This window comes from Corythoichthys intestinalis, chromosome 3 (genome assembly GCF_030265065.1).
Source record: "Corythoichthys intestinalis isolate RoL2023-P3 chromosome 3, ASM3026506v1, whole genome shotgun sequence".
Lineage (NCBI taxonomy): Eukaryota > Metazoa > Chordata > Actinopteri > Syngnathiformes > Syngnathidae > Corythoichthys > Corythoichthys intestinalis.
This window is the reverse complement of record NC_080397.1, coordinates 24,782,208-24,810,131: the sequence shown is the minus strand read 5'-3', so window position 1 is coordinate 24,810,131 and position 27,924 is coordinate 24,782,208. Positions and strand designations below refer to the sequence as shown.

General features: G+C 41.3%; 3 protein-coding genes across 4 annotated transcripts; 1 reads left to right on the top strand and 2 right to left on the bottom strand.

Annotated features, from left to right (window-relative positions):
• Nucleotides 1-10: 10 nt before the first annotated feature.
• Nucleotides 11-22,768, bottom strand: LOC130912998 (outer dense fiber protein 2-like). Of its 2 annotated transcripts, none has more exons than XM_057831232.1 (16): nt 21,439-22,768; nt 18,914-19,012; nt 18,708-18,832; nt 16,754-16,868; nt 11,265-11,396; nt 10,212-10,286; nt 10,019-10,090; nt 8,514-8,630; nt 8,290-8,415; nt 3,693-3,802; nt 3,493-3,628; nt 3,320-3,430; nt 3,003-3,263; nt 2,616-2,716; nt 356-644; nt 11-287 (listed from the first exon to the last, which is right to left on the bottom strand). In XM_057831232.1, the coding sequence occupies exons 1-16, from the start codon at nt 21,535-21,537 to the stop codon at nt 141-143; spliced, it is 2,115 nt and encodes a 704-aa protein (XP_057687215.1). In that variant the 5' UTR covers nt 21,538-22,768; the 3' UTR covers nt 11-140. The 2 variants fall into 2 exon arrangements, with proteins under 2 accessions (XP_057687215.1, XP_057687214.1); XM_057831231.1 differs by having other exon boundaries at nt 20-287; nt 10,212-10,289; nt 21,439-22,764.
• si:ch211-51h9.7 (uncharacterized protein LOC558400 homolog) lies at nt 22,068-26,156 on the top strand. The gene is given in 3 exon segments (XM_057831237.1): nt 22,068-22,761; nt 23,225-23,277; nt 23,279-26,156. Coding segments are annotated over 3 exon segments (537 nt in total). The 5' UTR covers nt 22,068-22,379; the 3' UTR covers nt 23,381-26,156.
• Nucleotides 23,414-27,821, bottom strand: LOC130913000 (protein SET). The gene is made up of 8 exons (XM_057831234.1): nt 27,598-27,821; nt 26,697-26,754; nt 25,530-25,672; nt 25,353-25,456; nt 25,169-25,282; nt 24,901-25,071; nt 24,300-24,431; nt 23,414-24,243 (listed from the first exon to the last, which is right to left on the bottom strand). Exons 1-8 carry the CDS (start codon nt 27,668-27,670, stop codon nt 24,220-24,222), a joined length of 819 nt encoding a protein of 272 aa, XP_057687217.1. The 5' UTR covers nt 27,671-27,821; the 3' UTR covers nt 23,414-24,219.
• Between the last annotated feature and the right edge of the window lie 103 nt (nt 27,822-27,924).

The window sequence follows — 27,924 nt, the reverse complement described above, 5'->3', positions numbered from 1 at the left end:
AAATAAATGACAAAAAATCAAACACCTCAGATTAGTCCAGTGACTCAGTTTTTGTGTATTAACTACAAATGTGAAATAATATCAAAATAAAGTGGCACATGAACATATTTATTTGTAACAGGAAAGAAAAAATTTGAACATTAGTTGGGAATCAAAGGTTCGCTAAAGACATTCCCGTATGAGGTCTTGAGAAAGCGGACATAATTCTGCAGGCTGCGGTTGGTCTGGTCCGACTGATCTAGACGCTCCTTCAGGTTTTTCAGTTGGTTCTGGAAGCGCCGCTCCATCTGCGGGAAATGAACGCATTACAAGTAGTCTTTGACAGGTCGGGAGGTCGCGGCGGTCGGCAGGTCACCTCGTCCTTACTGCGTTGCAGCTGACAGAGCTGAGACTCAGCCCGGCTCAGCTGTTCCTGCAAGTCCAGCGCTTTGGACTGTGACCTGCGCTCTTTGTCCAGGACTCTCTCTACGCTGTGTCGTGCCTGCCGCTGAGCATCGTCTAGGGTTTGCTGCAGCTGCTGGGCCAGTACGGCGTTCTCGCGGCTCTTCTGGTCCAGCTGCTGCTCGGCGCTGAGCACGCTGACCTCCTTCAGAGTGAGTGCTGAGCACATCTCCTTGTTCTCCACTTGCATGGACTCCAGCTTTCTGCAGGGAGACGTAACTTTTATTATTTTTTTTTTAAATATGTTTTTAATCCCACGAGCACAAATTTGCTATCATTATTTTTAACCTTCTCCAGCGAACAATGCCATCCATTATCTACCGCTTAATCCGGGGTCGGGTCGCTGGGGCAGCAGCTTTAGCAGGGAAGGCCAGACTTCCCTATCACCAGCGACTTCAACCAGCTCCTCGGGGGATCCCAAGGCAGCTGAGAGACAGTCTTTTCAGCGTGTCCTGTGTCGTCCCCGGAGCCTCCCGCCGGTGGGACATGCCCGGAACACCTCTCCAGGGAGGCGTCCAGGAGGCATCCGAACCGGATGCCCGAGCCACCTCAGCTGGCTCCTCTCAACACAGAGGAGTAGCGGCTAGACCCGGAGTCCTTCCTGGATGACCGAGCTTCTCACACTTTGTCAGACAGCCTGTACACCCTAAAGAGGAAATTTCGGCCACTTGTATCCAGGATCTTGTTCTTTCGGTCACGACCCAAAATTTGTGACCATAGATGAGGTTAAGAACGTAGATCGGCTGGTAGAGCGAGAGCTTCGCATTTTGGCTCAGCTTCTTTTTCGCCACAACAGACCGGTGCAGAGTCCGCATCACTGCAAACGCTACACCATCCTCTTGTCAATCTCCCACTTCCTCCTGCCCTCACTCGTGAACAAGATCCCCAGATACTTAAACTCCCCCACTTGGGGCAGGATCTCATCCTCGACCCAGAGCGAGCACGCCACGGTTTTTCGACTGAGGACCATGGTCTCAGATTTGTAAGTGCTAATCTTCATCTCAATCGTTCACACTCTGCTGCGAACCGCTCCAGTGAGAGTTTGAGATCATGGCTTGATGGAGCCAACAGCATCCCATCATTTGCAAAAAGCAGAGATGCAATGCTGAGGCCACCAAACCGGACCCCTCAACGACTCGGTTGCGCCTAGAAATTCTGTCCATTAAAGTTATGAACAGAGTCTGTGACAAAGGGCAACCTTGGTTGATTCCAACCCTCACTGAGAACGAATTTGACTTACTGCAGCTAATACAGACCAAACTCTGACACCGACCGTACAGGGACCAAACAGCCCTTACCAGGGTGCTCGGTACCCCACAGGACACCCCGTGGGACACAGTCGAATGGCTTCTCCAAATCCACAAAACACATGTAGACTGGTTAGGCGAACTCCCATGCACCCTTAAGGACACTGCCGAGGGTGTAGAGGTGGTCCACTGTCCCACGGCTGGGACGAAAACTGCACCATTCTTCCTGAATCTAAGATTTGACCTCCTGACGGACCCTCCAATCCAGCACCACTGAATAGACTTTACCAGGGAGGCTGAGGAGTGTGATCCCTCTATAGATGGAACACACCCTCCGGTCCCCCTTCTTAAAAGGGGTACCACCACCCCGGTCTACCAATCCAGAGGGACTGTCCTCGATGTCCACGCGATTTTGTAGCGACGCGTCCATGCCATGCATGATTTTGCGATGTGGGAGGAAACTCCTGCAGGCACCCTGAAAACATGCCAACTCCACAAAGGAAGGCCCGAACCCAGGACTGAACCCTTGATCCCAGAACTGGGAGGCAGATGTGCTAACTACTCAGTCACTGTGCCGCCTAAATTGTTTTTTTCTTTTACTTTTTGTTTGTCTTATTCTGTCCAGCTAAACGTGTCATTTTGTTTTGTAATTTCAGCTAGCTAGTTAGCTAGCCGGCTACCAAACCTATTTAAAACAGTTATTGACTTTGATAGCTGCTATAGATTTTTTTATACCCAATTTGACTAAATCCTATCAATTTAGTCAATTCATTGGCTGGCATTGATATGCGTCCAATCTATTTGAACTGGGAGGTCAGTTCAAATAGATCAATTGTATTCAAACATTTTAAAATGCATTTCACTGCCAGACTTCCCATTCCAATGGATTGGACCCAGAAATGACCTTAGAGTAAGTCTGTGTATTACCTTTCCAGGTTGTGTATTTTCTCTTTGAGGACATTATTCTCCTCCTGTAGCAGCATGTTCCTACGCTGGGATGCCTCGAGCTGAGAGCCTTGTTGTTCCACCTGAAGGACAACAATGCATGTTCAGTGATAAGGACCATCTCAAGATCTCGTCCAACCAAAGATCTAGAGCAGCCAAAGAACTGGAAAATCCAAAATTTGATAGCATCTAAAAGACGGGAAGAGAAAGTCGATAACCCAAGAAAGAAAGAAAAATCAAACTGTAGCTCTGGGACATCCAAAGACAGTTTTGGCACATCAAGTCAATATTTTGAAGCATCTGAAGAAGTCAGAAGTTCAAACTCAAAAGATGAGAACATTGACAGAGAAATTCAGGACATCTTTGTACCTTGTGTCTAACTTCAGCTAGGGCAGCATGATGTTCCAGATTCCTTCTCTGGTGGGCATCAGCTTCCTGCTGCACCTGCGCCAGCTGCTGCTCGCTCCTGCGCAGGCGCTCAGGAAGTGTCTCCAACTGGCGGAGACGCACCAGCTCCTTCCTAAGATGCTCCTGTTCCCGTTCCCTCGCTGCCACAGTCTCTCGGACCTCCAGCTGGGACTCATTCAGCTTCAGACGCTGCTCCTCACACTGGAGTTCTGCCTGCTGAGCCTGAAAAACTGTTTTAGTCCGAACGCGCTCCAGTTCTACAGTGCTCCACAACATACCTTCCTCTTGTATTTATCCACCATGGCTTCCTGTTTTTTGTACGACGTCCTGAGCTGCCGCATTTCCTCCTGAACAACTCGCAGCTTCTCCTCACTGGACGTCACCTGAGCCTATACCGAAAGCCGATACTAAATGCTAAGCCGTGGCTGTAATACGCCTCCACGCCGCTTACATGCAGAGACTGCTTGTCCAGTTCCACAGCAGTGTTCTGAGCACTCAAACGGTGGAGCTGGTCTCGGAGCTCCTCCCTCTCAGCTCGACTTCGTTCTTCCGCCACATGATGTTGAGCGTTCCACTCGCCAACCTGTCTGTGAGATTGGGAAAGACAGTCTTGTTCACTATCTGGTGTGGTGCGGAACTGAATGTCCTCACAATTTAAGCGCTGCGATGTTGTCCTCAAGCTGACTTCTGGCCGTGGCTTCCTTGGAGATGCGCAGACGCAGTTCGCTACATGTTGACAACGCCTGGGACAGCTGGGACTCCTTAAATCACAACAGGTGAATGTTTCCTTGAACGACAAGCAATAATCCTCACATTTCTTTAATTAACTTTTATTTCAGCCATTAGCATTCCTTGAGAGTGCTAACATTTCAGTGCCACAGACAGGGGTAGAATTCCAATCCATTTGAACAGGCGGAGACTGACAGTTATAGATTAACCTACTTTGCATCAATACTGTTTTTACCGCTGCAATTATCTAACCACATGAAGTTTTTATTTGTGTTTAAAAGTTTTTTTTTTAATATGATTTTCCCACACTCGTGTTTGAATGACTTGAGTGACAGACCTATTCGCCAATCAGCGTCGAGCCCTGCGTTTCTTGGCTTTGATGGTCAATCAGAGAAGGTAAAGGTAAGCAAGTTTGTCTGCAATGCACTGGGATGCTAAAAACAACAACTACAGCCAATCAGCATCTTCCTCGCTGTAATTTCTAAAGTTGCTGAGAGAGAGGTAGCATAAATTATAACTGAACATTTAAATACAGACCACTCTCTTTTGCATCCAATGCAATTTGGTTTCCGATAAAATCATTCCAGAGTTTGCAAACTGTCTGTTTATAGAAAAGATCAAACACATGTTGGACGCCAAACCTTGCGTTGCTGCAGTAATTCTAGATCTGAGAAAAGCATTTGACACCGTAAATCATGAAATTCTTCTGTCGAAATTAACCCATTTTATTTTTCCTTGAATTCAATTCAGTGAATAAAATCATATTTAGAATTCAGGAAACAGTGTGTCTGCATTAACAGTGTCAAATCAACATTTCTGAATGTTCCTGTTGGCCTGCCTCAGAGGTCAATACTTGGCCCACTGTTATTTTCTATGTATGTATGTTAATGACTTGCCAAATTCTTGTGTAAATGATGAATTTTAAATGTATGCTGATGATGCTGTCATCTTCACTAGTGCAAAAAATATTCAAGATGCAGCTTCTGCTCTCAAATTAGCTATGGTTCCTATAAATGAATGGCTTTACAAATCTTGCCTACCACAACTAAAACTCTATAGTATTCCCAAAACAACCATTGGAGGAGGACAGGAACTTCAAATTGTCTCTGAATTCAAGCACCTTGGAGAGACACTTGATTCCACACTATCTCTTCAGGGCCACATTAAAAGAATATGTAATAGAGTGAAATTCCACCTGTACAATTTTAAACAAATACGACCTTTCATAACACTGGAGGCTGCTAGAATGTTTCTGCTTTCAATGATTTTATCACATATTGAATATTGCATTACATGAAGGCAACTGTAAGCAGGTGTAAATACATGCAATGCCATTAAATCACTCTATAAAAAATAGTCAAAGGTCTTTGCCAGAAAACTAATGTCATTCCATGTTTGTAACAGTTTTTTGAAAGTTAAAAAAAAAATTAAATTAAAAATTGAGTTAGTAACTCAGTTACCTCATTGTTAGAGTAATTAGTTACTGTATGTTTATATTAACTGACTGAATTGAACTGATTTTTTTTCATCCCCCCGCCTCAAAAAAAACATAGGTCACAAATTTTACTTTTTTTTTTTTGTAATTTCACCATTATAAGTGTAATTTTATACAAACTTTAACTTTCAAATGCTGTGAGAAAAAAGCCTTTTTGCTTTTCTTGTTGTACTGAACCTGCACTTGAGAGTATCATCACACCCCAATAATTCCCCAAATATATATATTTATACATACATATAAATATATATATATATATATATATATATATATATATATTAGGGTTGTCAAAATTATCGCGTTAACGCGTGGTAATTAATTTTTTAAATTAATCACGTTAAAATATTTGACACAATTAACGCACATGTCCCGCTCAGACAGTATTATGCCTTTTGGTAAGTTTTACAGCAAGGCTTTTTGTGCTGTCTAACAGCGAACTCTTGTGGTCGCTTTGCGACATGGTTTATTGTTGTCTTGCCAGTTCAATATGGCTACACGACGTCTCGGGCTGACGCCTACGTTGTAATGTTGTGCTTATATGATCCTTGGACAAGATTTGTCCGTAAGTATGGTTGTTGTAAATAATGTACATATTATGTTACCAAGCGAAATGTTATGTTTTTTTGTATGAGACGCTTTTTGTTTATGTTTAGTGAACCTGTATAACGTGCTAAGCTAACGTTGTTGCTAATGCGGTCTAAAGAGGACAATGGTTTGAGGCCATTTTATTAATAAATCAGATGAAAAAGGAAGAAGTCTGATTATTATGGCGTCGTTCCCTAGCTGTCTAGCTTTGGAAAAAGTAGACGCTTCGGAGTGAGGACAGCATAGACAGATTTAAGTGACAGTAGAGTGAAATGTCCACTACAGTCCTTATGTACCGTATGTTGAATGTACATCTATATCCATCTTGTCTTATCTTTCCATTCCAACAATTTATTTTACAGAATATATATATAATTTACAGAAAAATATGGCATATTTTATAGATGGTTTGAATTGCGATTAATTGCGATTAATTACGATTAATTAATTTTTAAGCTGTAATTAACTCGATTAAAAATTTTAATCGTTTGGCAGCCCTAATATATATATATATATATATATATATATATATATATAATATATATGTATGTATGTATTTCAATATGCAGGTGAGGCTCTCAATATCCTGCCTTTGCTCTAGTTATTTTGATTGAAAAACACACAAGGTTCATGGATACGTCATTCAAGAAACGTTTAGGGCAAATGACTATATTTTGTAATAAATAATAAATACATTATAATGTAGCATCTACAAGGACAACACCAACTTGGTGCTGATAATGCATACTCAACAGGAAAACAGTACCTTATTTTAAATTAATTGTACCTACCTGGACGCCACGTACTGTATGCAAGAAATAGCTGCCCGAGAGTTTAAGATGAAGCGCACCACGCTAAATGCTAATGGGAACATGATGCTATGGTAATACTACGAGCCACCTAGCATCCCGTTTGCAATGGCCTCACCACTCATTTCCCTCCTCCTCCCTCCCACTCTGCTAAGGCAGCTGTGACAAAATCACACAACAACTGGTTCATTCAACCAAATTGTAGTAATGACATTAATGCGCCCCTTCACATCCTCAGTAGCGGCGTTGCAAAGATGTGAAAAGTAATTAATTACTCACTACTGAAAAAATAAGGCGGTTAGTAACGACGTTATTAACAACACGGCTAGAGGGGACTGTGAGGTTCCACTCAGAAAAACAGCCTTTGGTTAAAATTCTCTCTCTGTAAAAGCCAGTAAAATCTGGAACAGTCTACCACCCGCCATCAGAGTGTCCTACATTACAAACTTTCAAAACTCAACTGAAGCAGAGGTTGAAAGTAAACCAGTCCTGTAATTACTAACTTTTAAATTCTTAGTAATGTACTGTGCTGTTTTATTTTAACTTCTTGTTATTTCGTTGCCTGCTTCGGGACTGCAGATGTAAATAAGCACTTTTTGCTACTATCTGGTATATTTACGTCTTTTAGATGTGTTTAAATGGATATTTATTCATGTGCACTGTCCCTATCAAATAAATAAACAAGACAGCGGGGTATGGATCACTCACCACCAGAAGTCGGTAGTAACGAGTTACATTTACTCCTTTACATTTACCAGAGTAACTTTGAAGAAAAATGTACTTCTAAGAGTGGTTTTACCACTTTTTTTACTTTTACTTGCGTTAAGAAGAAACGCTACTCTAACTCCACTACATTGGGCTACAAAGTGGCTCTACCAGTTTCAGCAACGAGACGTCGCACCCATGATCACATAAGTCCATTACACCAATCAGACATGACAATACAGTCAAATAAGTTAACGACACACAAGCTTGCATCCAGAAGTCCTATGATCACGTAGGCCGGTTCATTGTACATTCACATGGCGTCCTTAATGCGCCGTTAAAATGAAACTATTTGACATAGAGTCAGCATGATTCAAAAGCATGAATTTCAAGCTTTCTCCCAGTTTTTATTTGGCATCGATAGGACCACTGAAAACTAGAAGCACTTTTTGTTTCATGGCAAGATTTTCCTCCACTAGACCACTCATGCTCTTTGGACAGGGGATATTTCTTCCCTGTAGATTTTTCTAGTCTGAATTCAATGGGTTTTATGAGTTTTTTTTTTTTTTGTGCCTAATATGGTCATGTAATAGGTTGTAGTACCGTACTGTATAATAATAACGTACCGAGAAAAAAATACCATTGTTTAAAAAAAGATATCTGTCATTGTAAGCAGTTACTCATACTTATGGATTCTTTTCACCGAATACTTTTTTACTAGTACTTGAGTAATTTTTTTTTATGACTACTTTCACTTTTGTAATATTATTTTGAAGTAACGCTACTCATAGTCCTACTTGAGTAAAATTTTTGGCTATTCTATCCACCTCTGGAAAGAGAAGCCTTTTTATCATACAAATTTCGATTGGAGAACTATGCTCACAACCGATTACTTAAATCAACCCAGCCGTAGTTGTTTGCATACCTTCTCCTGCAGCTTGGCTCCCATCTGCCTGGATGCCTCCTCAGCCCGCTCGGCATGCTGAGTAAGTAACGCCAAGGCTGCCTCGTCGTCGTTTTCCCGCCGCTTCTCATAGGCTTGCTGCAAGCGCTGGTTTTGAAGTAGGGTTTTGCATTTAGTATACGTTGATAAATGAATCGGGCACAATCTCAATTTAGTCTAGGACAGGGTAAAATACTCAAGTGGACCTGCAGCTGAGCGGCCATTGTGACTTTTTCCGCTTGTACTCGACTGAGCTGAGACTCCAAATGGTCTCGAGTGGATGCCAGGATCCTGGACAGCTCGTCCGTGGTCTTAGCGTGGTCCTGACATGGAAAACAGCCAATCATGAAAGGCTCAATACCTTTACATGTTCCTATTGTGTTTGGAACATGTTCAGTATCAGTATAATCTAGTATACAGTGATCCCTGAGAGAGAGAGAGAGAGAGAGAGAGAGAGAGAGAAAACAATGATTTGCAGATTTACATTAATTTATCTTAACAATTTTAAATAAAGTACTGTATTATATATTTTTTTAATTGAAAAAATCTGTGATGGACTGAGGGCGCGAAGTACAAGGTACAGTTTGTACAGGGTGGGGCAGAGCAACTTGCTTATCTAAATTTGCCGCTCTGAAGCGATGGTTGCTCTGAGGATGGTAGGGACGGACTTATTTAAGAGGGTGGAGCTTAAAGTTTGGTTCTTAACGTGCACATTTTTTTAAGCGAGCAATAAAATCGCATGGATTAAGTTCCTGCACCATAGCTAATTTGTAGGGATGACATTTCAATTCTTCGTTGAGGATTCGTCTCAGAACGAGCAGACAACCAAACAGCAGATGCCTGTTTGCAGGCAGACAGTCAGTCAAAACAGATTGTCTCACCGCGGCAATGTTTTGAGGTGACCTTGCTGTTCATGGGAGGCCAGGTTTCCTTTTCTTTACATCACCCGTTTCCCTAAGGTTGTTTACCAATGAAACAATTAACTGCCAGCCAGGAACACGACCACGGGGGGCAATATTGAAATGTCTACAGAATACACATTGCGTTGAGACGATTGAGCGACTGCTTGAAAAAAATGCCTCAACAGCAAAAGCGCATTCCAACTTTGTCCATTCCATGATGCTCACTGGGGTTCCTGAAAAATAAACACAAAATACATAACGCACGGTAAGAACCAAACTTTAAGCCCCACCCTCTCAAATAAGTCCATCCCTACCATCCGCATAGCAACCATCGCTTCAGGGCGCCAAATTTAAATAAGCAAGTTGCTCTGCCCAACCCTGTATTAAACTTTCGCATGTAATATACCCACGGTCATGACTTTTCATTATTCAGTTGAATGAGAAAGTCTTGAAACCTTTGGATAAGGGTGTACAATGTATTTGGATCCTTGTTGTATACATTCAAACAAGAACTTTTATTAACCTCCAAAATTCCTGAATTACCACCAATCAAGCAGTGTTAGCCTGTCTACGCCTTTTTACATTATGTTAGTATTAAGATCGCTATTCAAGTAAACCTGTTTTGTATTTAAATGTACAATGTTTTTAATCTTTTTGTTGTGTTTAATCTTAACAATCCAGTACATAGTGCAGTACATTATTAACTTTACTCTATGTGCCCATCCCCTTCCTTGTTGGGCTTGCATTAGAGAAATGTGTTACAGCCCTAATGTAGCTCTTAGAAAGGTGTTTTTAGAGCTGATGTAGACCTTCTCAAAGTCCAAAGACTGTGCGAGCTGGGAGGCTTCTTTCTCTTTGTCGGACAATTCAGACACAAGTCTCTGAGGGAGGACATAAAAATCCATAAGAACATGCGAAGGTGATGATTTCCTATGGTACTGCAGCTGATGATCATGCATGCAGTCATAGCTAGGTTTATGATTGACACGATTTGATCCTCACAATGTTCTCAGCCTCAACATCAGCCAGCCTCATCTTGATTGCTTCATTTTCCTCAGCGTGTTTATCTGCTTCCCTCTGCTGGAAAGAGAAAGAAATCTATTGGAATACTCACTATAGTTGAACAAAGTCTAGTTATTACTGTTCAAGTGTCTCACGCAGAAATAGTCTGAGGTGGGTAGAGTAGCCAAACATTTAATTGAAGTAAGAGTAGCCTTACTTCCAAATAATATTATCTAGATAAAAGTAGTCATCCAAAAAATTTACTGAAGTAAAGGTAAAAAAGTATTCACTGAAAAGAATACTCAAGTAATGAGTAACTATTTACAATCTCACACTTTTTTAACAATGGTATCTTGTTTCTCAGCACAATATCATCTATATATGAACTGCTGTTATTATATTGTACTTTAACATATTACATGACCATATTAAGCCAAAAACAAATACAAAATCCATCGAAATCCGACAAGAAAAATCTACAGAAATGAAATATCTCTCATGGAGAAAACATTTTCTACCATAGAATGAAAAACGATCATATCTCCGGTTTTCCATGGTATATCGGTGCCAAATATTAAGTTGGAGTTAACGGCAGCGCTCTATGTCGAATTGTTATTTTTTTACGCTGCTTTAAAGAAAAAAGCTTGTTTCGTCATGTGACTTTTGTTTCGTCTGATTGTTGCGACGTCTCATTGGTGAAACTGGTAGTGCCACTGTGCACATCTCGGGCAAAAAATAAAATAAAATCTAATGTGTAGGATAAAGAGGAAAAACGTAAGGACTCTAATGTAGCTCAAAGTAGCAAAGTAAGATTAGTGTTTGTTCTTCACAAATCTACTCAAGTAAAACATATGGCGTGGTAAAACCACTCTTAGAAATACATTATACAATGTATAATTAGGAAGCTGATCAATATCAAAACGCAACACTTTAATTCATCAATCACAGCCAATTTCTACATTTTCAAATTATCAGTTGTAAAACATTCCGAGGAAATCGCATTGTCCCATCATCGGCGGGCTAGCACCTTTTGCTTTGAAGGGGTTTTTGTACCTGCTGATGACTCCAGTCTCTGAGGAGGTCCCTGAGGCTGTGGTTGGTGTTGTCAAAGATCTCCATCTTCTCCACCAATAGATGCCGCTGCCTTGTGAGTGCAGACGCCTGAAGCTTGGACGGACGCTTGTCCTGCAGAGTTTACCATCTTGTTAGTTTACACTATCATGGACTATGTATAGACAATTTCACAATGTTGGTAAATAATTGACTAGGCCTACTTCGGTTTTACTTCCGGTATCACGAAAGTGGGCACGCAGAGTTCCGGCTTGCTGAAAATGTTATTTTTCTCAAGATGTATGCAACACCTTCAGACGTCAACCGACTGATTAGAAAGGAATGCGTTTATGGAGTAAACGGGAAAAAGAGCACAAAATGTAACTGTCAAGTTTTATTGATAATGATGCCATAATTAGAATGCCATATCCATATCCTTCCCTCCATATTTTATGGAGGTAGGTTTGGTCTTTATATCACATATACATTTTATACTGTGTGTATATATACTGTATGTATATTAGGGCTGTCAAACGATTAAAAATTTTAATCGAGTTTATCACAGCTTAAAAATTAATTAATCATAATTAATCGCAATTCAAACCATCTCTAAAATATGCCATATTTTTCTGTAAATTATTGTTGGAATGGAAAGATAAGACAAGACGCATATATACATTCAACATGCTGTACATAAGTACTGTATTTGTTTATTATAACAATAAATCCACAAGATGGCATTAACATTATTAACATTCTTTCTGTCAAAGGGATCCACGGATAGAAAGAAAGAAGAAGAAGACAGAAAGAGAAGAAGAAACTTGTAATTCTTAAAGGATAAATGTGAGTTTGTATATTGTGACTAAATATTGCCATCTAGTGTATTTGTTGAGCTTTCAGAAAATGATACTGTAGTGCCTTAACTGCTCTGCCCAAATGCATGATGCGAAGTGGTGCAACCGTGACTCTGTGTGGTCTTCTCTGTGTTGGGTGCAATATATGGTGTTAAGAAAAAGATCAACTCCTGTCAACCCGCGTTGCTTGGCCACAATATTTATAGTAGTTGTGGGGGAAATGTTGAAGCTTTTTCCAATTAGCTTAGCTCTGTTAATAAGTAGAACGGGGCCATTGTAGGCGGCAACGCGTAAGTGGGTCGTGCCGCGCATGCGTTAATTGCGTTAAATATTGTAACGTGATTAATTAAAATAAATTAATTACCGCCCGTTAACGCGATAAATTTGACAGCCCTGATATATATATAAATATACATACAGTGCCCTCCATAATTATTGGCACCCCTGGTTAAGATGTGTTTTTTAGCTTCTAATATTTTTTTTAATTCAAATGGGACCTTAATGGAAAAAAGGACAAGCGACAAGGACAAGCAATTATTGGCACCCCTGGTGTTAATACTTTGTACAACCCCCTTTTGCCAACAAAACAAGGTCTGGGGACTGAGATGGCCAAGGGAGGAGCTTGATTTTGTGCCTGGTGAACCATTTCTGTGTAGATTTGGCCATATGTTTAGGGTCATTGTCTTGCTGAAAGACCCAGTGACGACCCATCTTCAGCTTTAGGGCAGAGGGCAACAGATTTAGAATTAAAATGTCCTGGTATTTCAAGGCATTCATGATGCCATGCACCCTAACAAGGTTCCCAGGGCCTTTGGAAGCGAAACAGCCCCACAGCATCACTGACCCACCCCCATACTTCACAGTTGGTATGAGGTGCTTTTCAGCATGCGCATCTTTCGTGGCACGCCAGACCCACTTAGAGTGTTTGTTGCCAAAAAGCTCAATCATGGTCTCATCTGACTAAAGCACACGCTCCCAGGTGAAGCCTGGGAGCATGACATCATGAATGCTTTGAAATACTAGGACATGTTAAATCAAACTCTGTCCGGAAGCTGAAGATGGGTCGTCACTGGGTCTTTCAGCAAGACAATGACCCTAAACATATGGCCAAATCTACACAGAAATGGTTCACTGGACACAAGATCCAGCTCCTCCCATGGCCATCTCAGTCCCCAGACCTTGTTTTGTTGGCAAAGGGGGTTGTACAAAGTATTAACACAAGGGGTGCTGATAATTGTGACGCACATTATTTGATGTCAAATAATTATTTCTTTATGTGACATTTTTTCCCCACTGAATAAATGCACTTGTATTGAAGGTTGGATTTTTCTCTTTTTTTCCATTAAGGTCCCATATTATTTGAATTAAAAAAATATATATTAGAAGCTAAAAAAACACATCTTAACCAGGGGTGCCAATAATTATGGAGGGCACTGTATATATAAGTGGTAGTAGTGTATCCTATTCCCGAAAGCAACTATCATGTTGTTTAAAAGTCTGATGTACCACAATCTGACCGTGAGCCTATTACCTTTAGACATAACAAAAACCAGAATTGATAAACTTATTTTCTCTTCGAGACGCTGCAAAAACAGTCGTCTGGTGCGTAAAGTATATCGAACAGTAATTGTGTCATGTCCATATGTGTTTTAGTGCATTAAAAAAAGGGCTCATCATGAATGGACAAAGATTTGGAAATCACCTGCCAAGTAAGTATTTGGTTACATAAACAATAAATAAAAAGTGATTTTCAACATTATTCATTGGATCTATTCATGCAGAGCATATTTGAAAAATCTCAAAAGGATATTGATATGTTTTGGGAAGGTGTTGCTGAGGATGCGCTTGTTTTAAGATGATCCTTTTTCAACAGAACTATGGAACTGTATCTATGATGTACCAGGTATTTTTTGTTGCCTAGTACCCAACCTACTCTGCTGGAATGCAGTCTGATAGGTCTTGTCCAATATGATGTTGAATTTTTCTAGTATCAAATTTATCAGACCCTACAGAGTGTGACCGCTAGGTCATTAGTACACTTCCTTTTTTAAAGTTTCCTCAGCCCCCCCTATCTGTCACATGAGAATCTGTTTTCTTAAAATGTCGGCTAAAGAGCCTTGTGGGGTATAAGATGGGTTTAAGTTTTTCCTCCGGATTTTCTGCATCTACTCAAGACACCAGACTGTAATGTTGTCAGGGAATGCGTGGAAGTGGATTTCTTTACTGTAGCGTGGCGAACCCACACAAAGAAGTTTAGGCACTCTCTGAAAGGAAACTCGTTTCTTCTTAATGTTTAAGGACTAACCCTTCCAAATGTTCTCCCTAGTTGCTGTCGTGTAACTTATGTTTCGCTCTAATATATCTTCCGCCCTCTGCTATCAAAGCACCGGAAGTCTGAGCGCTAATTTCCGTCAACGGTCGTCATCTTTGTGCACCTTGCTAAAATAAAGCGCTTTGGGCATGGTAACCATGCAGATAAATGCGCTATATAAGTACTGTCCATTTACCATTACTCAATAGTAAAGATACACGATAATATCGGTCACCGATAATTATCGGCTGATAATTATGACGTCACACAGATAATCCAGATAATAAAAAAATTTAACCGATAATGCAATCCGATAATTATATACTTGATTTAGCCTCCAAATGTGCGCAACCGAAGAATTCAGCACGCCGCCTCCTCAACCCCTCCCCTCTCTGAAGCCCCTGAGGGAGGAGGGGTTGAGAAGGCGGAGTTACACGACAAGAAGTAGTTGAATATTATGGCGGCTGTTACTAAAAAAAACGACGCTCCCACCATCTGCGAAACATGTACCGTAGAAGTTCCACGAGGCAGAAAGAAAGCGTCCTCATTCAAAACCACTAACCCAGCAGCCATTTAAAACTGCATCACAAAGATTTTTGGAACGAATACGAGGCTGCTGCTAGCGGGAATGCTAAAGCTATTGTAAACACTAACAAAGTTAAACTTCAGGGCTTGTGACAATACAGAGTTGGGCTGTTTGGGAATGCAGCCTAAGGCGGGTAGTAAATTCGCATCTAAGGCTAAACACCGGCAAGACTGGAGACCGATAGTCGGCAAGTAGCCGTCTTCCGACGGAGTCCACCGCTCTGGCCGAACAGGTGTCGGCACAACACCGGCAGGCCGCCGCCGCCTTGCCGTAGGCGGGCCGAGCCGAGCCGAGCGGTTCCCCGGCTTCGGGACCTCCGGCGAACACCCCGGTTTCTCGAGCGTTCCCCCACGGCGTGCGAACAGAGCCAGGACCCGAATACACCGCGGCGAACCGGCTGGGGCGGGCGGATTATCCAGTACGAACGTAGCTGCCGCCGCCGCCAAGATAAGTCATGGTTGTTGTTTTTTTTACCTAAATGACCCGAGAACCAAAGCCCTGGATAAAAAAATAATGCAGTTTATACGACCACCATTCTTCATGGAAAAATGATGTCCAGTAAGCAAGCTTATCATGACGGCACAGCGGTTAGATGATAATTTAAACATGGAGAAAACGAAGTCAGCCAGTCAATAATGCATTCAGTATGTAAAATGACGAGCGGTCAGATGACTTTGTAACGCTGCCTTTATTTTCGGCTTAACAAAACTCAGGCACAAAACAACACGCACGCGGATGCGAGCTCCAACTCCGTCCAAATAGTACTGCCGTGTATCAGTTTAGCTGCTGTAAAACAAATGTCGTGAAAGCCGCAAATGTAAACAAAGCGCTGCAGAATGGATACATGACATCTCGCTCTTTTGAGTTAATCATTTTCACAGTGTGCAACAAAGCATATAACATTAGCAATCACTTTTCAAATTATTTAACTTATTTCTCTGATCAATTACAGTCATAGTAGATAATCAAATTCTTAAATCAATATTCTGTAGCCACAAATATTATTCAAAATCTTCTTCCAAGTTTTTTTTTTTTTTTTTTTTTTTAGGATTAAGTATAATAATGTATTGCTTAAAACAAGGCTGTTAAGATTATTTTCAGCTAGCTATTTTTATTCCAAGAAATCTGAGAGAAATACACTTGAAAGCGATGGCAGATAATTTCACTTATTGCCAATAGATTTACATTTAAAACTGACTAGTTTTAAGGTGTGTTTTGCAGTGTATTAATGTTATATATGTTAGGAATGGCTTACTTTTAAAGGCATTTTTGTGCAACTTAGGTATTTACTCTTTAAGTAATTGTTGCCGAAAGTTTACCATTACACAATGTCAGACAATCTGTCATTATTAAGATGTTTGAATTGACGACTTGTTCATATTTTATATTGAAAAAAAGAGCAATAAATTATATTTTTGCACAGTAACATTTTCTTTTTTGTATACTTTAAAATTTTACATAAATCTTTTAATAGAATTATCGGCTTGACATTATCGGTTATCGGTTGGAATGAGGAGGAAATTATCGGTTATCGGTATCGGTTGAAAAATGTATTATCGTGCATCATTACTCAATAGGCACAGGATTACCTCCAGATGACGTTAAGCTCTGTTTTGATTAAATGATTTTTTGTTTTGTTTTCTAAGGGGCCCTAGTGGAGTTTTAGCCATCTGGAAATACAGTAAGTGTGGCATCTTGGTGAAAAGGTCGACAACCAAGGATGAGATGGATGACGATTTACCTTAGCCAGACTGTCCAGGGTTTCTTTGAAGGAGGTCAGTTGGTTGGCCACTGCCACACTATCCACCTCCGCCTCCACCAGTGACCGCAGCAAGAGCTCCGTCTCTGAGGACGTTCTAGTATTGTAATAGTCTGGTGTTAATGGTCTGGGATTGTCAAGTGTGGTATAGTATAGTCTAGTCCTGCGTGTTCCTAACCTGGGTTCGATAGAACTTCAGGGTTCGGTGAGTAAGTTTAAAGGTTTCAGCGAAGGTTAAGAAATGCAGAGTCCTATTTTTGTACGCCGACTAAATCTAGGCAAAGTGGTGATTTAGACCGGGTTTTGGACTGGTTTGCCCACAATTTTTAGGCTTTATTTCATTTCGTGCTACTGCTCGTCCTCGATCTAATAGGAGGAAAAACTGGCTTGCTCAGTGGAAGGTTGACTCGCATGCATTTAAATTTTGACCTGTTTAAAATTACAGTTTCAAAATGTGAAGAAATTTAAATAAGAATTTGCTTGGATATGAGCTTGTTAGCTTAGATATGACAGCTTTGAATTTGAAAAAAAAATGCTTTAGTATAAAATTCAGAAGTGTTTGTAGAGAAACTTGTGGAGTTCCGTGTGTAGTACAGTAAAGGTTTATTAAGAGCATAGCATAATCTAGTCAAGTAATGGCCTCCACTCAAAAAATAATTGTCAAGCATAGTCTTGTCTAGTGTCATCATTAACTAGTCGGCAGTGTTGTTTTCGTCAACAATAACGATAACAAAATATTTTGGTGATAAACAATTTTTTCATGACAGTGACGAGCTAAAAACGTGTCTTGGGAGACTAAAACATAACGAGACGAGAACTAGAAGAATATTTGCCATAGTTTCCACCAGAGTTCATAATGTGCGACATTTTCTTATCGGATTTGTAATTAGCACCGTAGCAGTGTTTGCTTGTGTCACTTATGTGAATTGCTTCGCCGCCCCACCGCCGCCCCACACATACGCTGGTGTCCTCTCCAGGCTCCAGACTCCACACTTTGTGCAACACGTGTCAGGAGCTGCTTGATAAGTTTTGTTTTCTTATACTGGCTAGATATGCCATGTTGCTTTAGCCTTCAAAGGGCTGTGCTGAGTGATCATCACACAGTAAATGTAACTTGTAGCGTTAGCATAGCATTCGCATTAGCATTTAGCATGATGAGTATCTTTGTAAACTCTTGGAAAACTTTTTACATACAGTTCGTGGTGTCCAGGTGAGTTTAATTAATTGAAAATAATGTACTGTTTTCCTGCTGAGTGTGTATTATCATCACGAAAATGGTGATGTTCTTGTAGACTCTACAATTATGTGCTCGTCTGTCAATGTTCATTAGAAATTGTTGGAAACCTTTTATTTATTTACTTATTCATGGACTTTTGAAGTTTACCGAGGAAAATATTTTGAGTAATTGTCAACTAAAAATTTTAAATTAAATTAAAGAGTTTTCGTTGACTAAAACTAGAGGAAGACGAACAAATTTTGAAATTATTAAAATATAATCAAGACTAATAAGTTTTTTTTTGTCCAAAAGACTAGGACGAAAATTAAAAGGGTGTCAAAAACAACACTGCTAGTCGGGTATAGTGTCCGATTGACTATTCATTAACTCATCTTCCGTGCTGCTTATCCTTAACAGGGTCGTGGAGGTACTGCAGCCTATCCCAGCTGACTGTAGGGCAGGAGGTGAGGACACCCTGAACTGGTTGCCAGCCAATCACATGTAAATAAATACAAACAACCCTTCACACTCACAATCGCACCTGTGGAGAATTGGGAGCGTTCAATCAACCTTGCAAGCATGTTTTTTGGGAAGGGGAAGGAAACTGGAGTAACTGGAGGGAGTAATTGTCTTGTCCAGCTTAATGTAACAGTCTAGCATAGTATGTGGACATAATTGTGTATTCTAGCATAGTCTAGCGTCTTATCTATCAAGTATTACTTATTTGAACACTGTCTGTTTTCTTGCTCTTTGAGTAGAAGACTCAGGTTCTTCCTCAGCGTTGCGGTGTCATCGTCCTGGTTGTCACTTTCCCGCCGGACATTCTCTGACTGCACTCGGGTTTTCTGAACACAAGACACATAAGACACAAGACAAATAAGACATATACACTACACTAATGGTTGAACAGCAGAAACAAAATAGACCTGATCTCGTCTGCAGGACGAGATACCAGGAGGGATCCAAGGGGCTCGTGCTGTGGATCTCCCACGATCCCCTCTCGTCTGAGCATCTCTGCCTCTCTCCTGCACAACAACAAATACAATGTTAGTTTATGACAGTAATTGTTGAGTCTGAGATAGTACCCGAGGATGTGTATGATGATGCAAGGCATACATATCATATATATTGATATTGGCACAAATTGTGTTGTCTGTGTTTTGTTTGGCTTATGTGTTGCTCTTTTCAATTGTCTTGCTTGCATTACTCACGCATGGTTGACATGGGGGAGTGAATTAGCAAAGTATTTTGTGAGGATAGAGATAGCTTGAGGCCGATTGGTGGCCTTACTATTACATATGGAATCCCATCAATGTAGCAAGCCAGCACAAATTGGACGCCCTCTGCTGTCCAAAATGTGCATTGCATCAACAGGTCTATTCATGGTGATAATGATGACAGACATGTAAAACTTCACATTGCTTATATGATTTGAATAGGGATCTCCCAATCACATATTTTTCCACCCAAGTCACCTGATTTGGAAAATCTACTGATACCGAGTCCTGATTCAATACTACTAATAATATGAAATGTTTTGTGCAACAGTGATTTAAACCAAGTAAAAAAAAACTATTCACATGTTTTGGATCCTTTAAAAATACTTTTTCAATAGATACCAATCCTCTGAAAGTTATGTGATCGGCCTCGTTTTCCGATTACGTTATCGGATCAGGTATATCTTTAGACATCAAAATAAATATGATTATTTAGCACCTCCAAAAAGAACATTTTAATTGAATCGTTACTGATGAATTAATCAGTTAGGCCAATAGGCCACGGATATAATGATTGGTCCCACTCCAGATCGAATTGTAAATGTGGCCCCTGAACTCAAACGACTGATACTGCTGGTTTAGTCTACGGTAGTCTAGTTACTCAGGGCGTAACGGTAAATGTATTTGTATTGAACCGTTTCGGTATGTGGTGCTCTGTTCGGAACAGAGGCGTACCGAACGAGTTTCTGACATAATGTACTTTTCGAGGCTGTGAGTCGATCGGGTTAGTTTCTTTGTGTAGATTATATTTACTCCATCTTCTCTACTATAATGAGGACCAACACAGTAGGACAGTATAATCCAGAAACGTCAACGGCGCGACAATGTGGCTGCCGCGAGAACACAGTGAAACGCGGGCGTTAAAGTCAATCAGCCAATGCACACCAGTCGCAGTGCGGCCGCGTGTTAGACGCGTCCCAGAAGCGGCTCACCACGACGCACGCGAAAAGAATGGCAGAGTTTATTATTTGACGCGAGACACGACCCTCCTGTGTCAATACTACTACCGGTAGCTAGGAACGGGCAGACTGGAAGTCACTCGTGTAAAAATACGGTGGATCCGGTCGATTTTCAAACCAATATGCAATCATAACCCACTTTTTGAGTCCATCAGATCTCTTGAGTGGTAGATCGGGGCACAGTTGACTTGTCTTTGTTGATTTACTGCTGTCTTCTCTGCTATAATAATAACCAACACGGCCCCGTTTTCAATACAAAACCCTCCTACCACAACAAAACAAGTAGGAACTAATATTCACATAGGTACTAAGGTTATACAACATAAAATATACAATATGAATGAATACTACATCACATTTGTAAAATATAAACACATAATAAAATAAATAATAGCCCATTTAAATAAAGTGAAATGAGCTAAAACACCTGTAATTAAATAATAAGAATGATACACAGATCCTGCTTACACAATTAAATTTATTAATTTCTGTGTGGCGTTTTAACTTGAGAAAATCAACCAACAAAGGTTTTGAAAACCGTTCATAAGAAAAGAAAATGATTCATTGAGGCATTTCATTTGTAAAATACATGTTAAAATGTTTGTCATTGGGATTGCTTTTCTCTTTAGCACAGGACGTCTTTTTTCGTCTTTCTTTCAGAAAGAAACCTGACCAATACACGGGGTCTGAAAGGTAAATTGTTGTTGCATTATCTTTAAATACCTGTTACTTTTTTTAGCAGAATTCTAGCTTTGTATAGGCTAATGTTCCTATTGTTGAAAGCACAAACGTGTGTAATAAACAACTAGCACATTTATATTTTGCATTTTGTTTTCTTACTGTACCGAAAATGAACCGAACCGTGACCTAAAAACCGAGGTACGTACCGAACCGAGATTTTTGTGTACCGTTACACCCCTACTAGTTACAGCATGTTCATGGACAGTTTACTTAGTCTAGTAGAGTAATACCATAGTCTAGCACAAAATCTAACATTCTTTTAGAAGTAGTGTAGTGCTGTGAAGGGGTTTGTCATAACATTTGTCTATCTTGAGTAGTTACCGTAATAGTTTCTCTAGAAAAGAGTAGAGTAGCCACTCAGCCAACCAGAAAATAAATATCTTTGCAACTTCCTCTGGATGTACACTTTGATTTATAGTAATTTTTCGAAGTAAAAACAAAACTAACAAAAAAATACATGCAATTTCTACTTACTTGCGGGGTCCTGCTGGGGCTCCTTCTCATGTGAACATGCACTGGCGTGCTTTCCACTACGTGGACGTGAACAGGAGGAGGAGAATGTCTCGTTCTCATTCTGTTGCAGTGTCCAGCTCAAGCTCATTACGAGTTTAACACAAAAAAAACAAAAAAACTTTCAGTTGATTTTTTTACCCAAATTTTAAAAACCCCCATCAATATTCGACTAGTTAAGACATATTGTCAAGCGTAAAAGTAGGAACAAACTCCTCCATCGAAATGAACGGGTGTTTGGAACGACAAATGTTGCTTGACTGGTGGTACGGAATAACACAAGCGCACTCTGATTGGTCAATTTCAAGAGCCGGGCTCTGTGATTGGCGGAATTGCATTTTAACCAGCGTTGCCCGTAGTGACTCCTACACTCAAGGGAAGATAAGGTTTTAAGACGCAGCCAGAAGAAAACCAAACTTAAGACGAGTTGTGCTTTCTGCCATTTTATCAAATAGTAGATTGCTGTTTTTTGTTAAAAGTCGGTTCAAATAAAGCGCGCTTGCTTTTCCGGAAGTTGTGTACCAAATTATGTCATCTTTCACATATGCAGTTCACAAAAGGGAAATGAAGGGTTAAACGGAAAAAGAGGGCAACGGTGTCGCACTTCCGGGTATGACCTCGCATTAAAAAATAGAGAAAAGATCCCTGACTGACATACAAGTCCCATCGTTAATCGGTGGATGTGTTTTTAAGGGTGTACAACACGCAGTGTTCAAATACACCGTTTGATTTTGACAAGCTCATTTTTTTTTGCGGTTGGTGACATGCTTTGGAATGACTGTTGTTCTCAATGCTAAAAACAAAAGGTGCTAACGGCTAGTGCTAGCTCGTTGGCGTTGAGAGTATCCATGCGCGAATGTCTATGACGCACTGAGGCCTCCGCGTTTCAAGACTATACATAAAAAATGGAAAAAATCTCGTGTTTGTTTCTACTTATGTCCGCCCTTTACCGACCCACTGCGGCGTGTGCTGCCAATGCGGCAGGGAAGACAACCAGCACCGACACGCTGATTCTGTGCCGTGCGTGCGGACACGAGCTGGCCTCCGGCGCGGACACCATCCCCACCGTGCACAGCCGCATGGCGCTGGCCGGCCGTAATGACACGTTGCCGGGCGGCCGGAGGGTGCACGTTCAGATGTTTGAGAACCCACAAGGTCTTCAATTCGAGGTGGTCACCTTCCGCAGAGCGGACGTGGACAAACGGTGGCCGGCGGAGAAGCACTTCTCTTGGTTCCCGGGATTTTCGTGGACCGTGGCAACATGCCCGCGATGTAGGGCTCACTTAGGTGAGTCGAAAGTATTAACTGTTTCATACTATCATTTAGACTGTGTGGACCTCCCCATCCATACTAGTATTACAAGTATGTACTCCTGAAAGTGTAAATATTTAAGTTAAACTCTGGTCAGCAAACATTTGACCCATTAGAGCCCGCGAAAAACAAAATTGGGGCTCAATATTTGGTATATATATTATAAAGTATGGCCTAAATGGCCCGAAATGTGATGCCCATACATGTGGGGACCAGGTCTCAATATATTTAACATTTTTATATAAAATGCTAAAAAAATATATTTTTTCACGAAACCCCATTAACTTTAATGGCTGTGAATGCAATTGACTAGGCGTCAACCCATTTTGACTGATCGCTTACTATCAAAATGGATTGGACATCTCAGGTTAATTTTAATTGCATGACCTTTTAATACTCATTACATGAAGCAGTGAGGAGTTTGTCGTTGTCATTGAAGGTTGGGCCTTCCAGCCAAGCTCATGGCCCACCACCATCTCATCGTCGCTGTTCCGAGTCTTCGGAGCAGACCTTCCTGGCTCTGATTGTCGACCGCCTGCTGAGAGAAGATTTTGCCTCCAGCCTGCTCATCACCCCCAAATCCTTCATCAGCTGACCTATTGTGCCAGAACACTCCCACACACGTGTATATACACATTAACATTTTATTATTGAAACAAAAGTTTACACCTCATGCAATTTCTTTCCCTACCGCCTAGCGGAAAAAGGAAGCTGGGATGTTCAATAGATCCATGAAGTGAGCATTTGGGGGGGCGGGGGGCAAAATTTACAAGCTTTTTTTCCCATTTTGTTCTTTATTAAAAATGTCATTTCAAATTCCATGGATATCTGTAAAACAATACAATGAAAAAAAAAGTCCCATAGAAATGGTGTCAAAATAACCACTCTTGCACCACCCAGTCCACTTGACCCCCCCTCCCTCCCCTACTAGTATCCAACATGCCTCCCCCCTCTTAACATGACAGGAATGAGCTGCTGAGGGGAAGAAAAAAAAAACTTTCAAAAAATAAACAAGATTGATGAGGTCTGCTAGTCCTAAGGTGACTACACCAAGGCTTCTCACCACACCTGGAAACAGGAGCATGTCTGTGGGAAGTGTCTTCAAATTCTACAAGATTCTATTTTTATTTAACTTTTTATTTTTATGTATCTTCAACAAGAGATGAATCCCGGGGGTTGTGTACGACGTACGTATACTCACAACTGTGGAGAAAAAAAGTGCCGTCGGCCTTTTCTTAAGAGAGAAACGGAACCCGCGGGTGAAGGAGAAGGCTTCAGAATGTCAAAAATGAAGCACACGCATGGACTTAATAAAACAACGACAAAAACAAAAACGGAACAGCAAAAATAAACCTTTGCTCCCGAACATGAGTTGATAAAGCAAATGGGGAATAGAAACAGTGAGGATGAGGAGGGCACAGCCCGGCGGGCTTCTCAGTCGTCTTCTCCCTCGTCATCCTGGGTGTGAAAATCCAATTAGTCAACGACAACGTGCCAACTTAAAAAATTCATACCTCTCCGTCTTCTCCATCATCATCCTCATCATCTTCTCCATCCTCATCACCCTCCTCGTCGATGTCCTCCAGGCCTTCCTCGTCTTCATCCTCCTCTTCGTTTTCACCTTCCTCATCATCCATGTCAGGGACCTACCGACGACACCGTTTTAACACAGGGGTACTTAACCTGGGTTCAAGTGATCCCAGAGGTTTAGCGACTGTTAAGGTCTTTCATATCTTCATACGCTAAATAAATCTAGGCAAAGGGATGTTTTAGACTGGTTTGCCTACAATTTCCAGGTTTGATTCCATCTCTTTCGACTGCTAGTCCTCTATCTGATGGGAGGAGTTGATATGAGGTCGTAATATGAGGAAGTGCAGCAGACCTATGTTTAGCACACTCAAATTTTGAATCGCTTAAAAACATTAAAAAAAGAAGAGATTTGAACAGGAATTAACCTCGATATTAACTTGCTAGGTTAGATATATCAGGAGTTAGATAACTTATTCAATTCCGAAGCATTCAGTTAATGCAAATGGGTTTAGTACCTTTAGGTTAAGAACCATTGGTTTAACACCAACATCTCATTTTTGGCAACAATTTTTAAATTCAAGTTACCAGGTAGTACTGCAGCGGGTTGGGCCATATGTCGTCCTTGATGACTTCGCCCAGCTCATCGGCGCCAGCGTCGGCATGGTCTGTGAACCAAGTGAAGAAGCTCTCAGGCTCTTCGTGTTGCCTCTTGCGGCCTGCTTTGTTCTGCGTCTGGCTGGAGCGCTTGGTCAAGTCCTTGGAATGAAAGCAAACCATGAAAATGAGAATCACAGGCCAGCAAATCTTAAAAATCAATTACAAATATTTTTTGCTCCTCTTTACAACTCTTTACCTTTCCTGATTTCCATTTGATTTCTGTCGACTTTGAAGACGGGTCGCCGCTCTCGTTCAGGTGGAATTCTTTGGAAAGGACTTTGTTTTCAAAGTACGGGTTGTCATCAAAATACTAAGAGAAAAGAGCCCGACGTTAAGGGCGCCTCCGCTTCGTGCACACACGTACGATGGAAAGTACTTACAAAATCTATTCTGTAACCTGACTTTATGTCTTCGAACTCTGTCACCTCCACTCGGCTCAGGTAGTGAAGCGCCTCCTCATCCTCCTCCCCCAGTAGAGCAGATACTACAGAAAACAGAAAAGCAGCGTTAAAAAACACGAAACAGCATTTTGATCAAGTGACTCTGTGGGTCCGGACCTTGTGGATGGTTGACAAATGTGGTGACCCAAAAGTTGGGGATTTTGGCGATCAGTTCCGATCTCTTCTGAAAGAACGGCTGGCGGAGTTTGTTGTATTTCTGTTCTACTTTCAGGATCTCCTCGCTGGCCTGCTCGTTCAACCTGCTCAAAAATTAATTTCCGTTGTCAGAAAAGCATGCTCAGCACAAGAAAAATGTGTACATTCATCCAAGTTTTAAAAGGTTTTCATTTTTCCCGTAATTATTCAACTTATTTTGTTTCAAATCTCAACAAAACTTATTAGTAATTTCCCGATCTTCATAAGACTGGTTCTTCAATTAACGGATACTATATTTAAGTCAGAATTGCTCGTCACATCTCATCCACGAGGCCATAAAGTAAAGCACACCATTGAAGTAGTATACAGGATAAATCATCAGTTGTGACCAGAGTCACGTTTATAGCTTTCACTTTTTATTGAATGGTTCAACGATTAGACATGTACTTACAACAGTAGTTTTTACATGTTAAATTCTAGCTTTGCTCTTTCAATTGGTGTCAAATAAGCCGAAATCTACAGTTTTATCACATATTTAAAGCATTATTCAGTGGAACATTTGATCTTAAAAAATATATATCTGAAGACCCCAACATGCTTGAAATTAATGTAATCTTTTTTATATTTTGATGCTCATTTTGACAACATTAAATGATAAAAATATTGCTAAAATGTTATTAGAAAAAAACATTTACATTTCAAGGGCTGACTTCTGATACAATTTGCTCAACTCATTCAGTGCCATAAGACGTCCAATCCTTTAAGACTGGGAGAGGCTGGCGGCGGACAATCAATGCCAGCACTCCAAGTCAAAATGGATTGGGCGTCTATTGCCATGAGTGGCGGTAAAAAAGCTTTATAAAACTTTCTAGAGTGGGTTTGTTCACAAAGCGCTTAGCAAGTCAGGTCTCCCCTCGTCAATGTATCAATCGCAGCAATTATACTATAGCACAGTACAAATATTTTAATTTTCCAGTGGCTAATAGAGTCTTGACTACCTGCACTTTGTAGAACTTTTGACACGTTTTATGGCATTAAATAACGATTTTGCACTGAGCACAAACTTAAATATTCAATAATGTGCTCATTTATGTTCATCATGACAAAAAGAGTGCTAGCTAATATTACCTGTCTATTTCATTTTGAACTTCATCAATGTGTTCAATAGCTTCTTGCTGCTCTTTCTCTGTTGGAGGGAAAAGAAGACAACGTTAGAAAAGCTCAAAAGCCTTTGAACGGGTGAAAGAAAGGAGGGGTGTCTTTTCTTGGCTAAAAACTTAAAAGTCGGTTGAGGAAATGTTAGCATGGAGTTTCGATCTGCATTCGGGTTACTCGCGGGATTTGTGACTCAATCGCGGGATTTGTAGCTCTATCGCGGCATGTGTAGCTCGTTGTTGGCTCGTTGTTTTCTGCCGGCTGCCTCCGAGGCCGCGTGGTTTAAATGTGGGAGACACGACACGAATGATGTAGCGCATCGCAGCTTTACGAATGAGCCTTGTTTAGCACCCAGTTCGCCTCCCCGTTGTTAAGCGGGAAAACGTCACAGTACAACTTGCTTTGAAACGCAACAAAACGGGTCGTCGGACTCGCGTTAGGTAACCGCTACAACAACAACACGCGGGCACACGCTCGCGACTCGAAAAATCAAACATATCTTTCATCTCGGGGCACGCCGAACGTCACAATGAGTTAGAATCCCAATGACCATGAAAGCAACCGCGCGCAAACACAACTCGTGAGGCTAAATGGCCAGCTAACGATGCTAAATGGAGGAGGAAGCGGCGCGGTGGGAAGCGAACATGGCTTCCCCCGTGCACGACAACAGCACGCTAAGCTAACAAAACGAGCTACGGTGTAAGCGAGCGGACACCATAAGGTCGAATTCAAACAAAACGGCGAGGCATTGTCGATAGAAGACGAGCCACGTTCCGAAAACTACCACGAGGACACGCGTCGAAAATGCGTTGCGGGGAAGAAGAAAGTGAGGGGGAAAATGGCGGTGAAACAAGGAGGCCGCCATGGCGCTTACCGGAGGTCTCGTCCGCTCCGTCGTGGTTCGAGTTGAGCTCCTTTTTACTCACTTTTGCCGCGGAGGCCGACATGTTTGGTCGCGAGGGGAGCAAATAATAAGAAGCCGGGTCGGGGTCGCGGGGGGTTTTGTTCTCGAAGGAGACAGAGAGCGCGGCTCAATGGGCGTAAAGTTGAGGAGAGACGAGGGAAAAAAGCCACCAACGTGCTGCTGGCGTGCGCGCACACACAATGTGAGGGAGCGAGCCCGCACAAAGTAAGCGAGGAGGCGCTGCTGGCTGGGTGGGCGGGCTGGAGAACCCGATGGGCGGATCGATCCACAACGTCG

Coding starts and splice junctions, on each gene's coding strand:
- LOC130912998 (XM_057831231.1), bottom strand. CDS start 21,537: ATGAGAACGAGACATTCTCCTCCTCCTGTTCACGTCCACGTAGTGGAA. Junction 10,091..10,211: donor ATGTTGAGGCTGAGAACATT/GTGAGGATCAAA, acceptor GTCCTCCCTCAG/AGACTTGTGTCTGAATTGTC. Junction 2,717..3,002: donor TAGCTGAAGTTAGACACAAG/GTACAAAGATGT, acceptor GTTGTCCTTCAG/GTGGAACAACAAGGCTCTCA.
- LOC130913000 (XM_057831234.1), bottom strand. CDS start 27,670: ATGTCGGCCTCCGCGGCAAAAGTGAGTAAAAAGGAGCTCAACTCGAAC. Junction 25,457..25,529: donor ATTTGTCAACCATCCACAAG/GTCCGGACCCAC, acceptor TGTTTTCTGTAG/TATCTGCTCTACTGGGGGAG. Junction 24,432..24,900: donor ACCCGCTGCAGTACTACCTG/GTAACTTGAATT, acceptor TGTCGTCGGTAG/GTCCCTGACATGGATGATGA.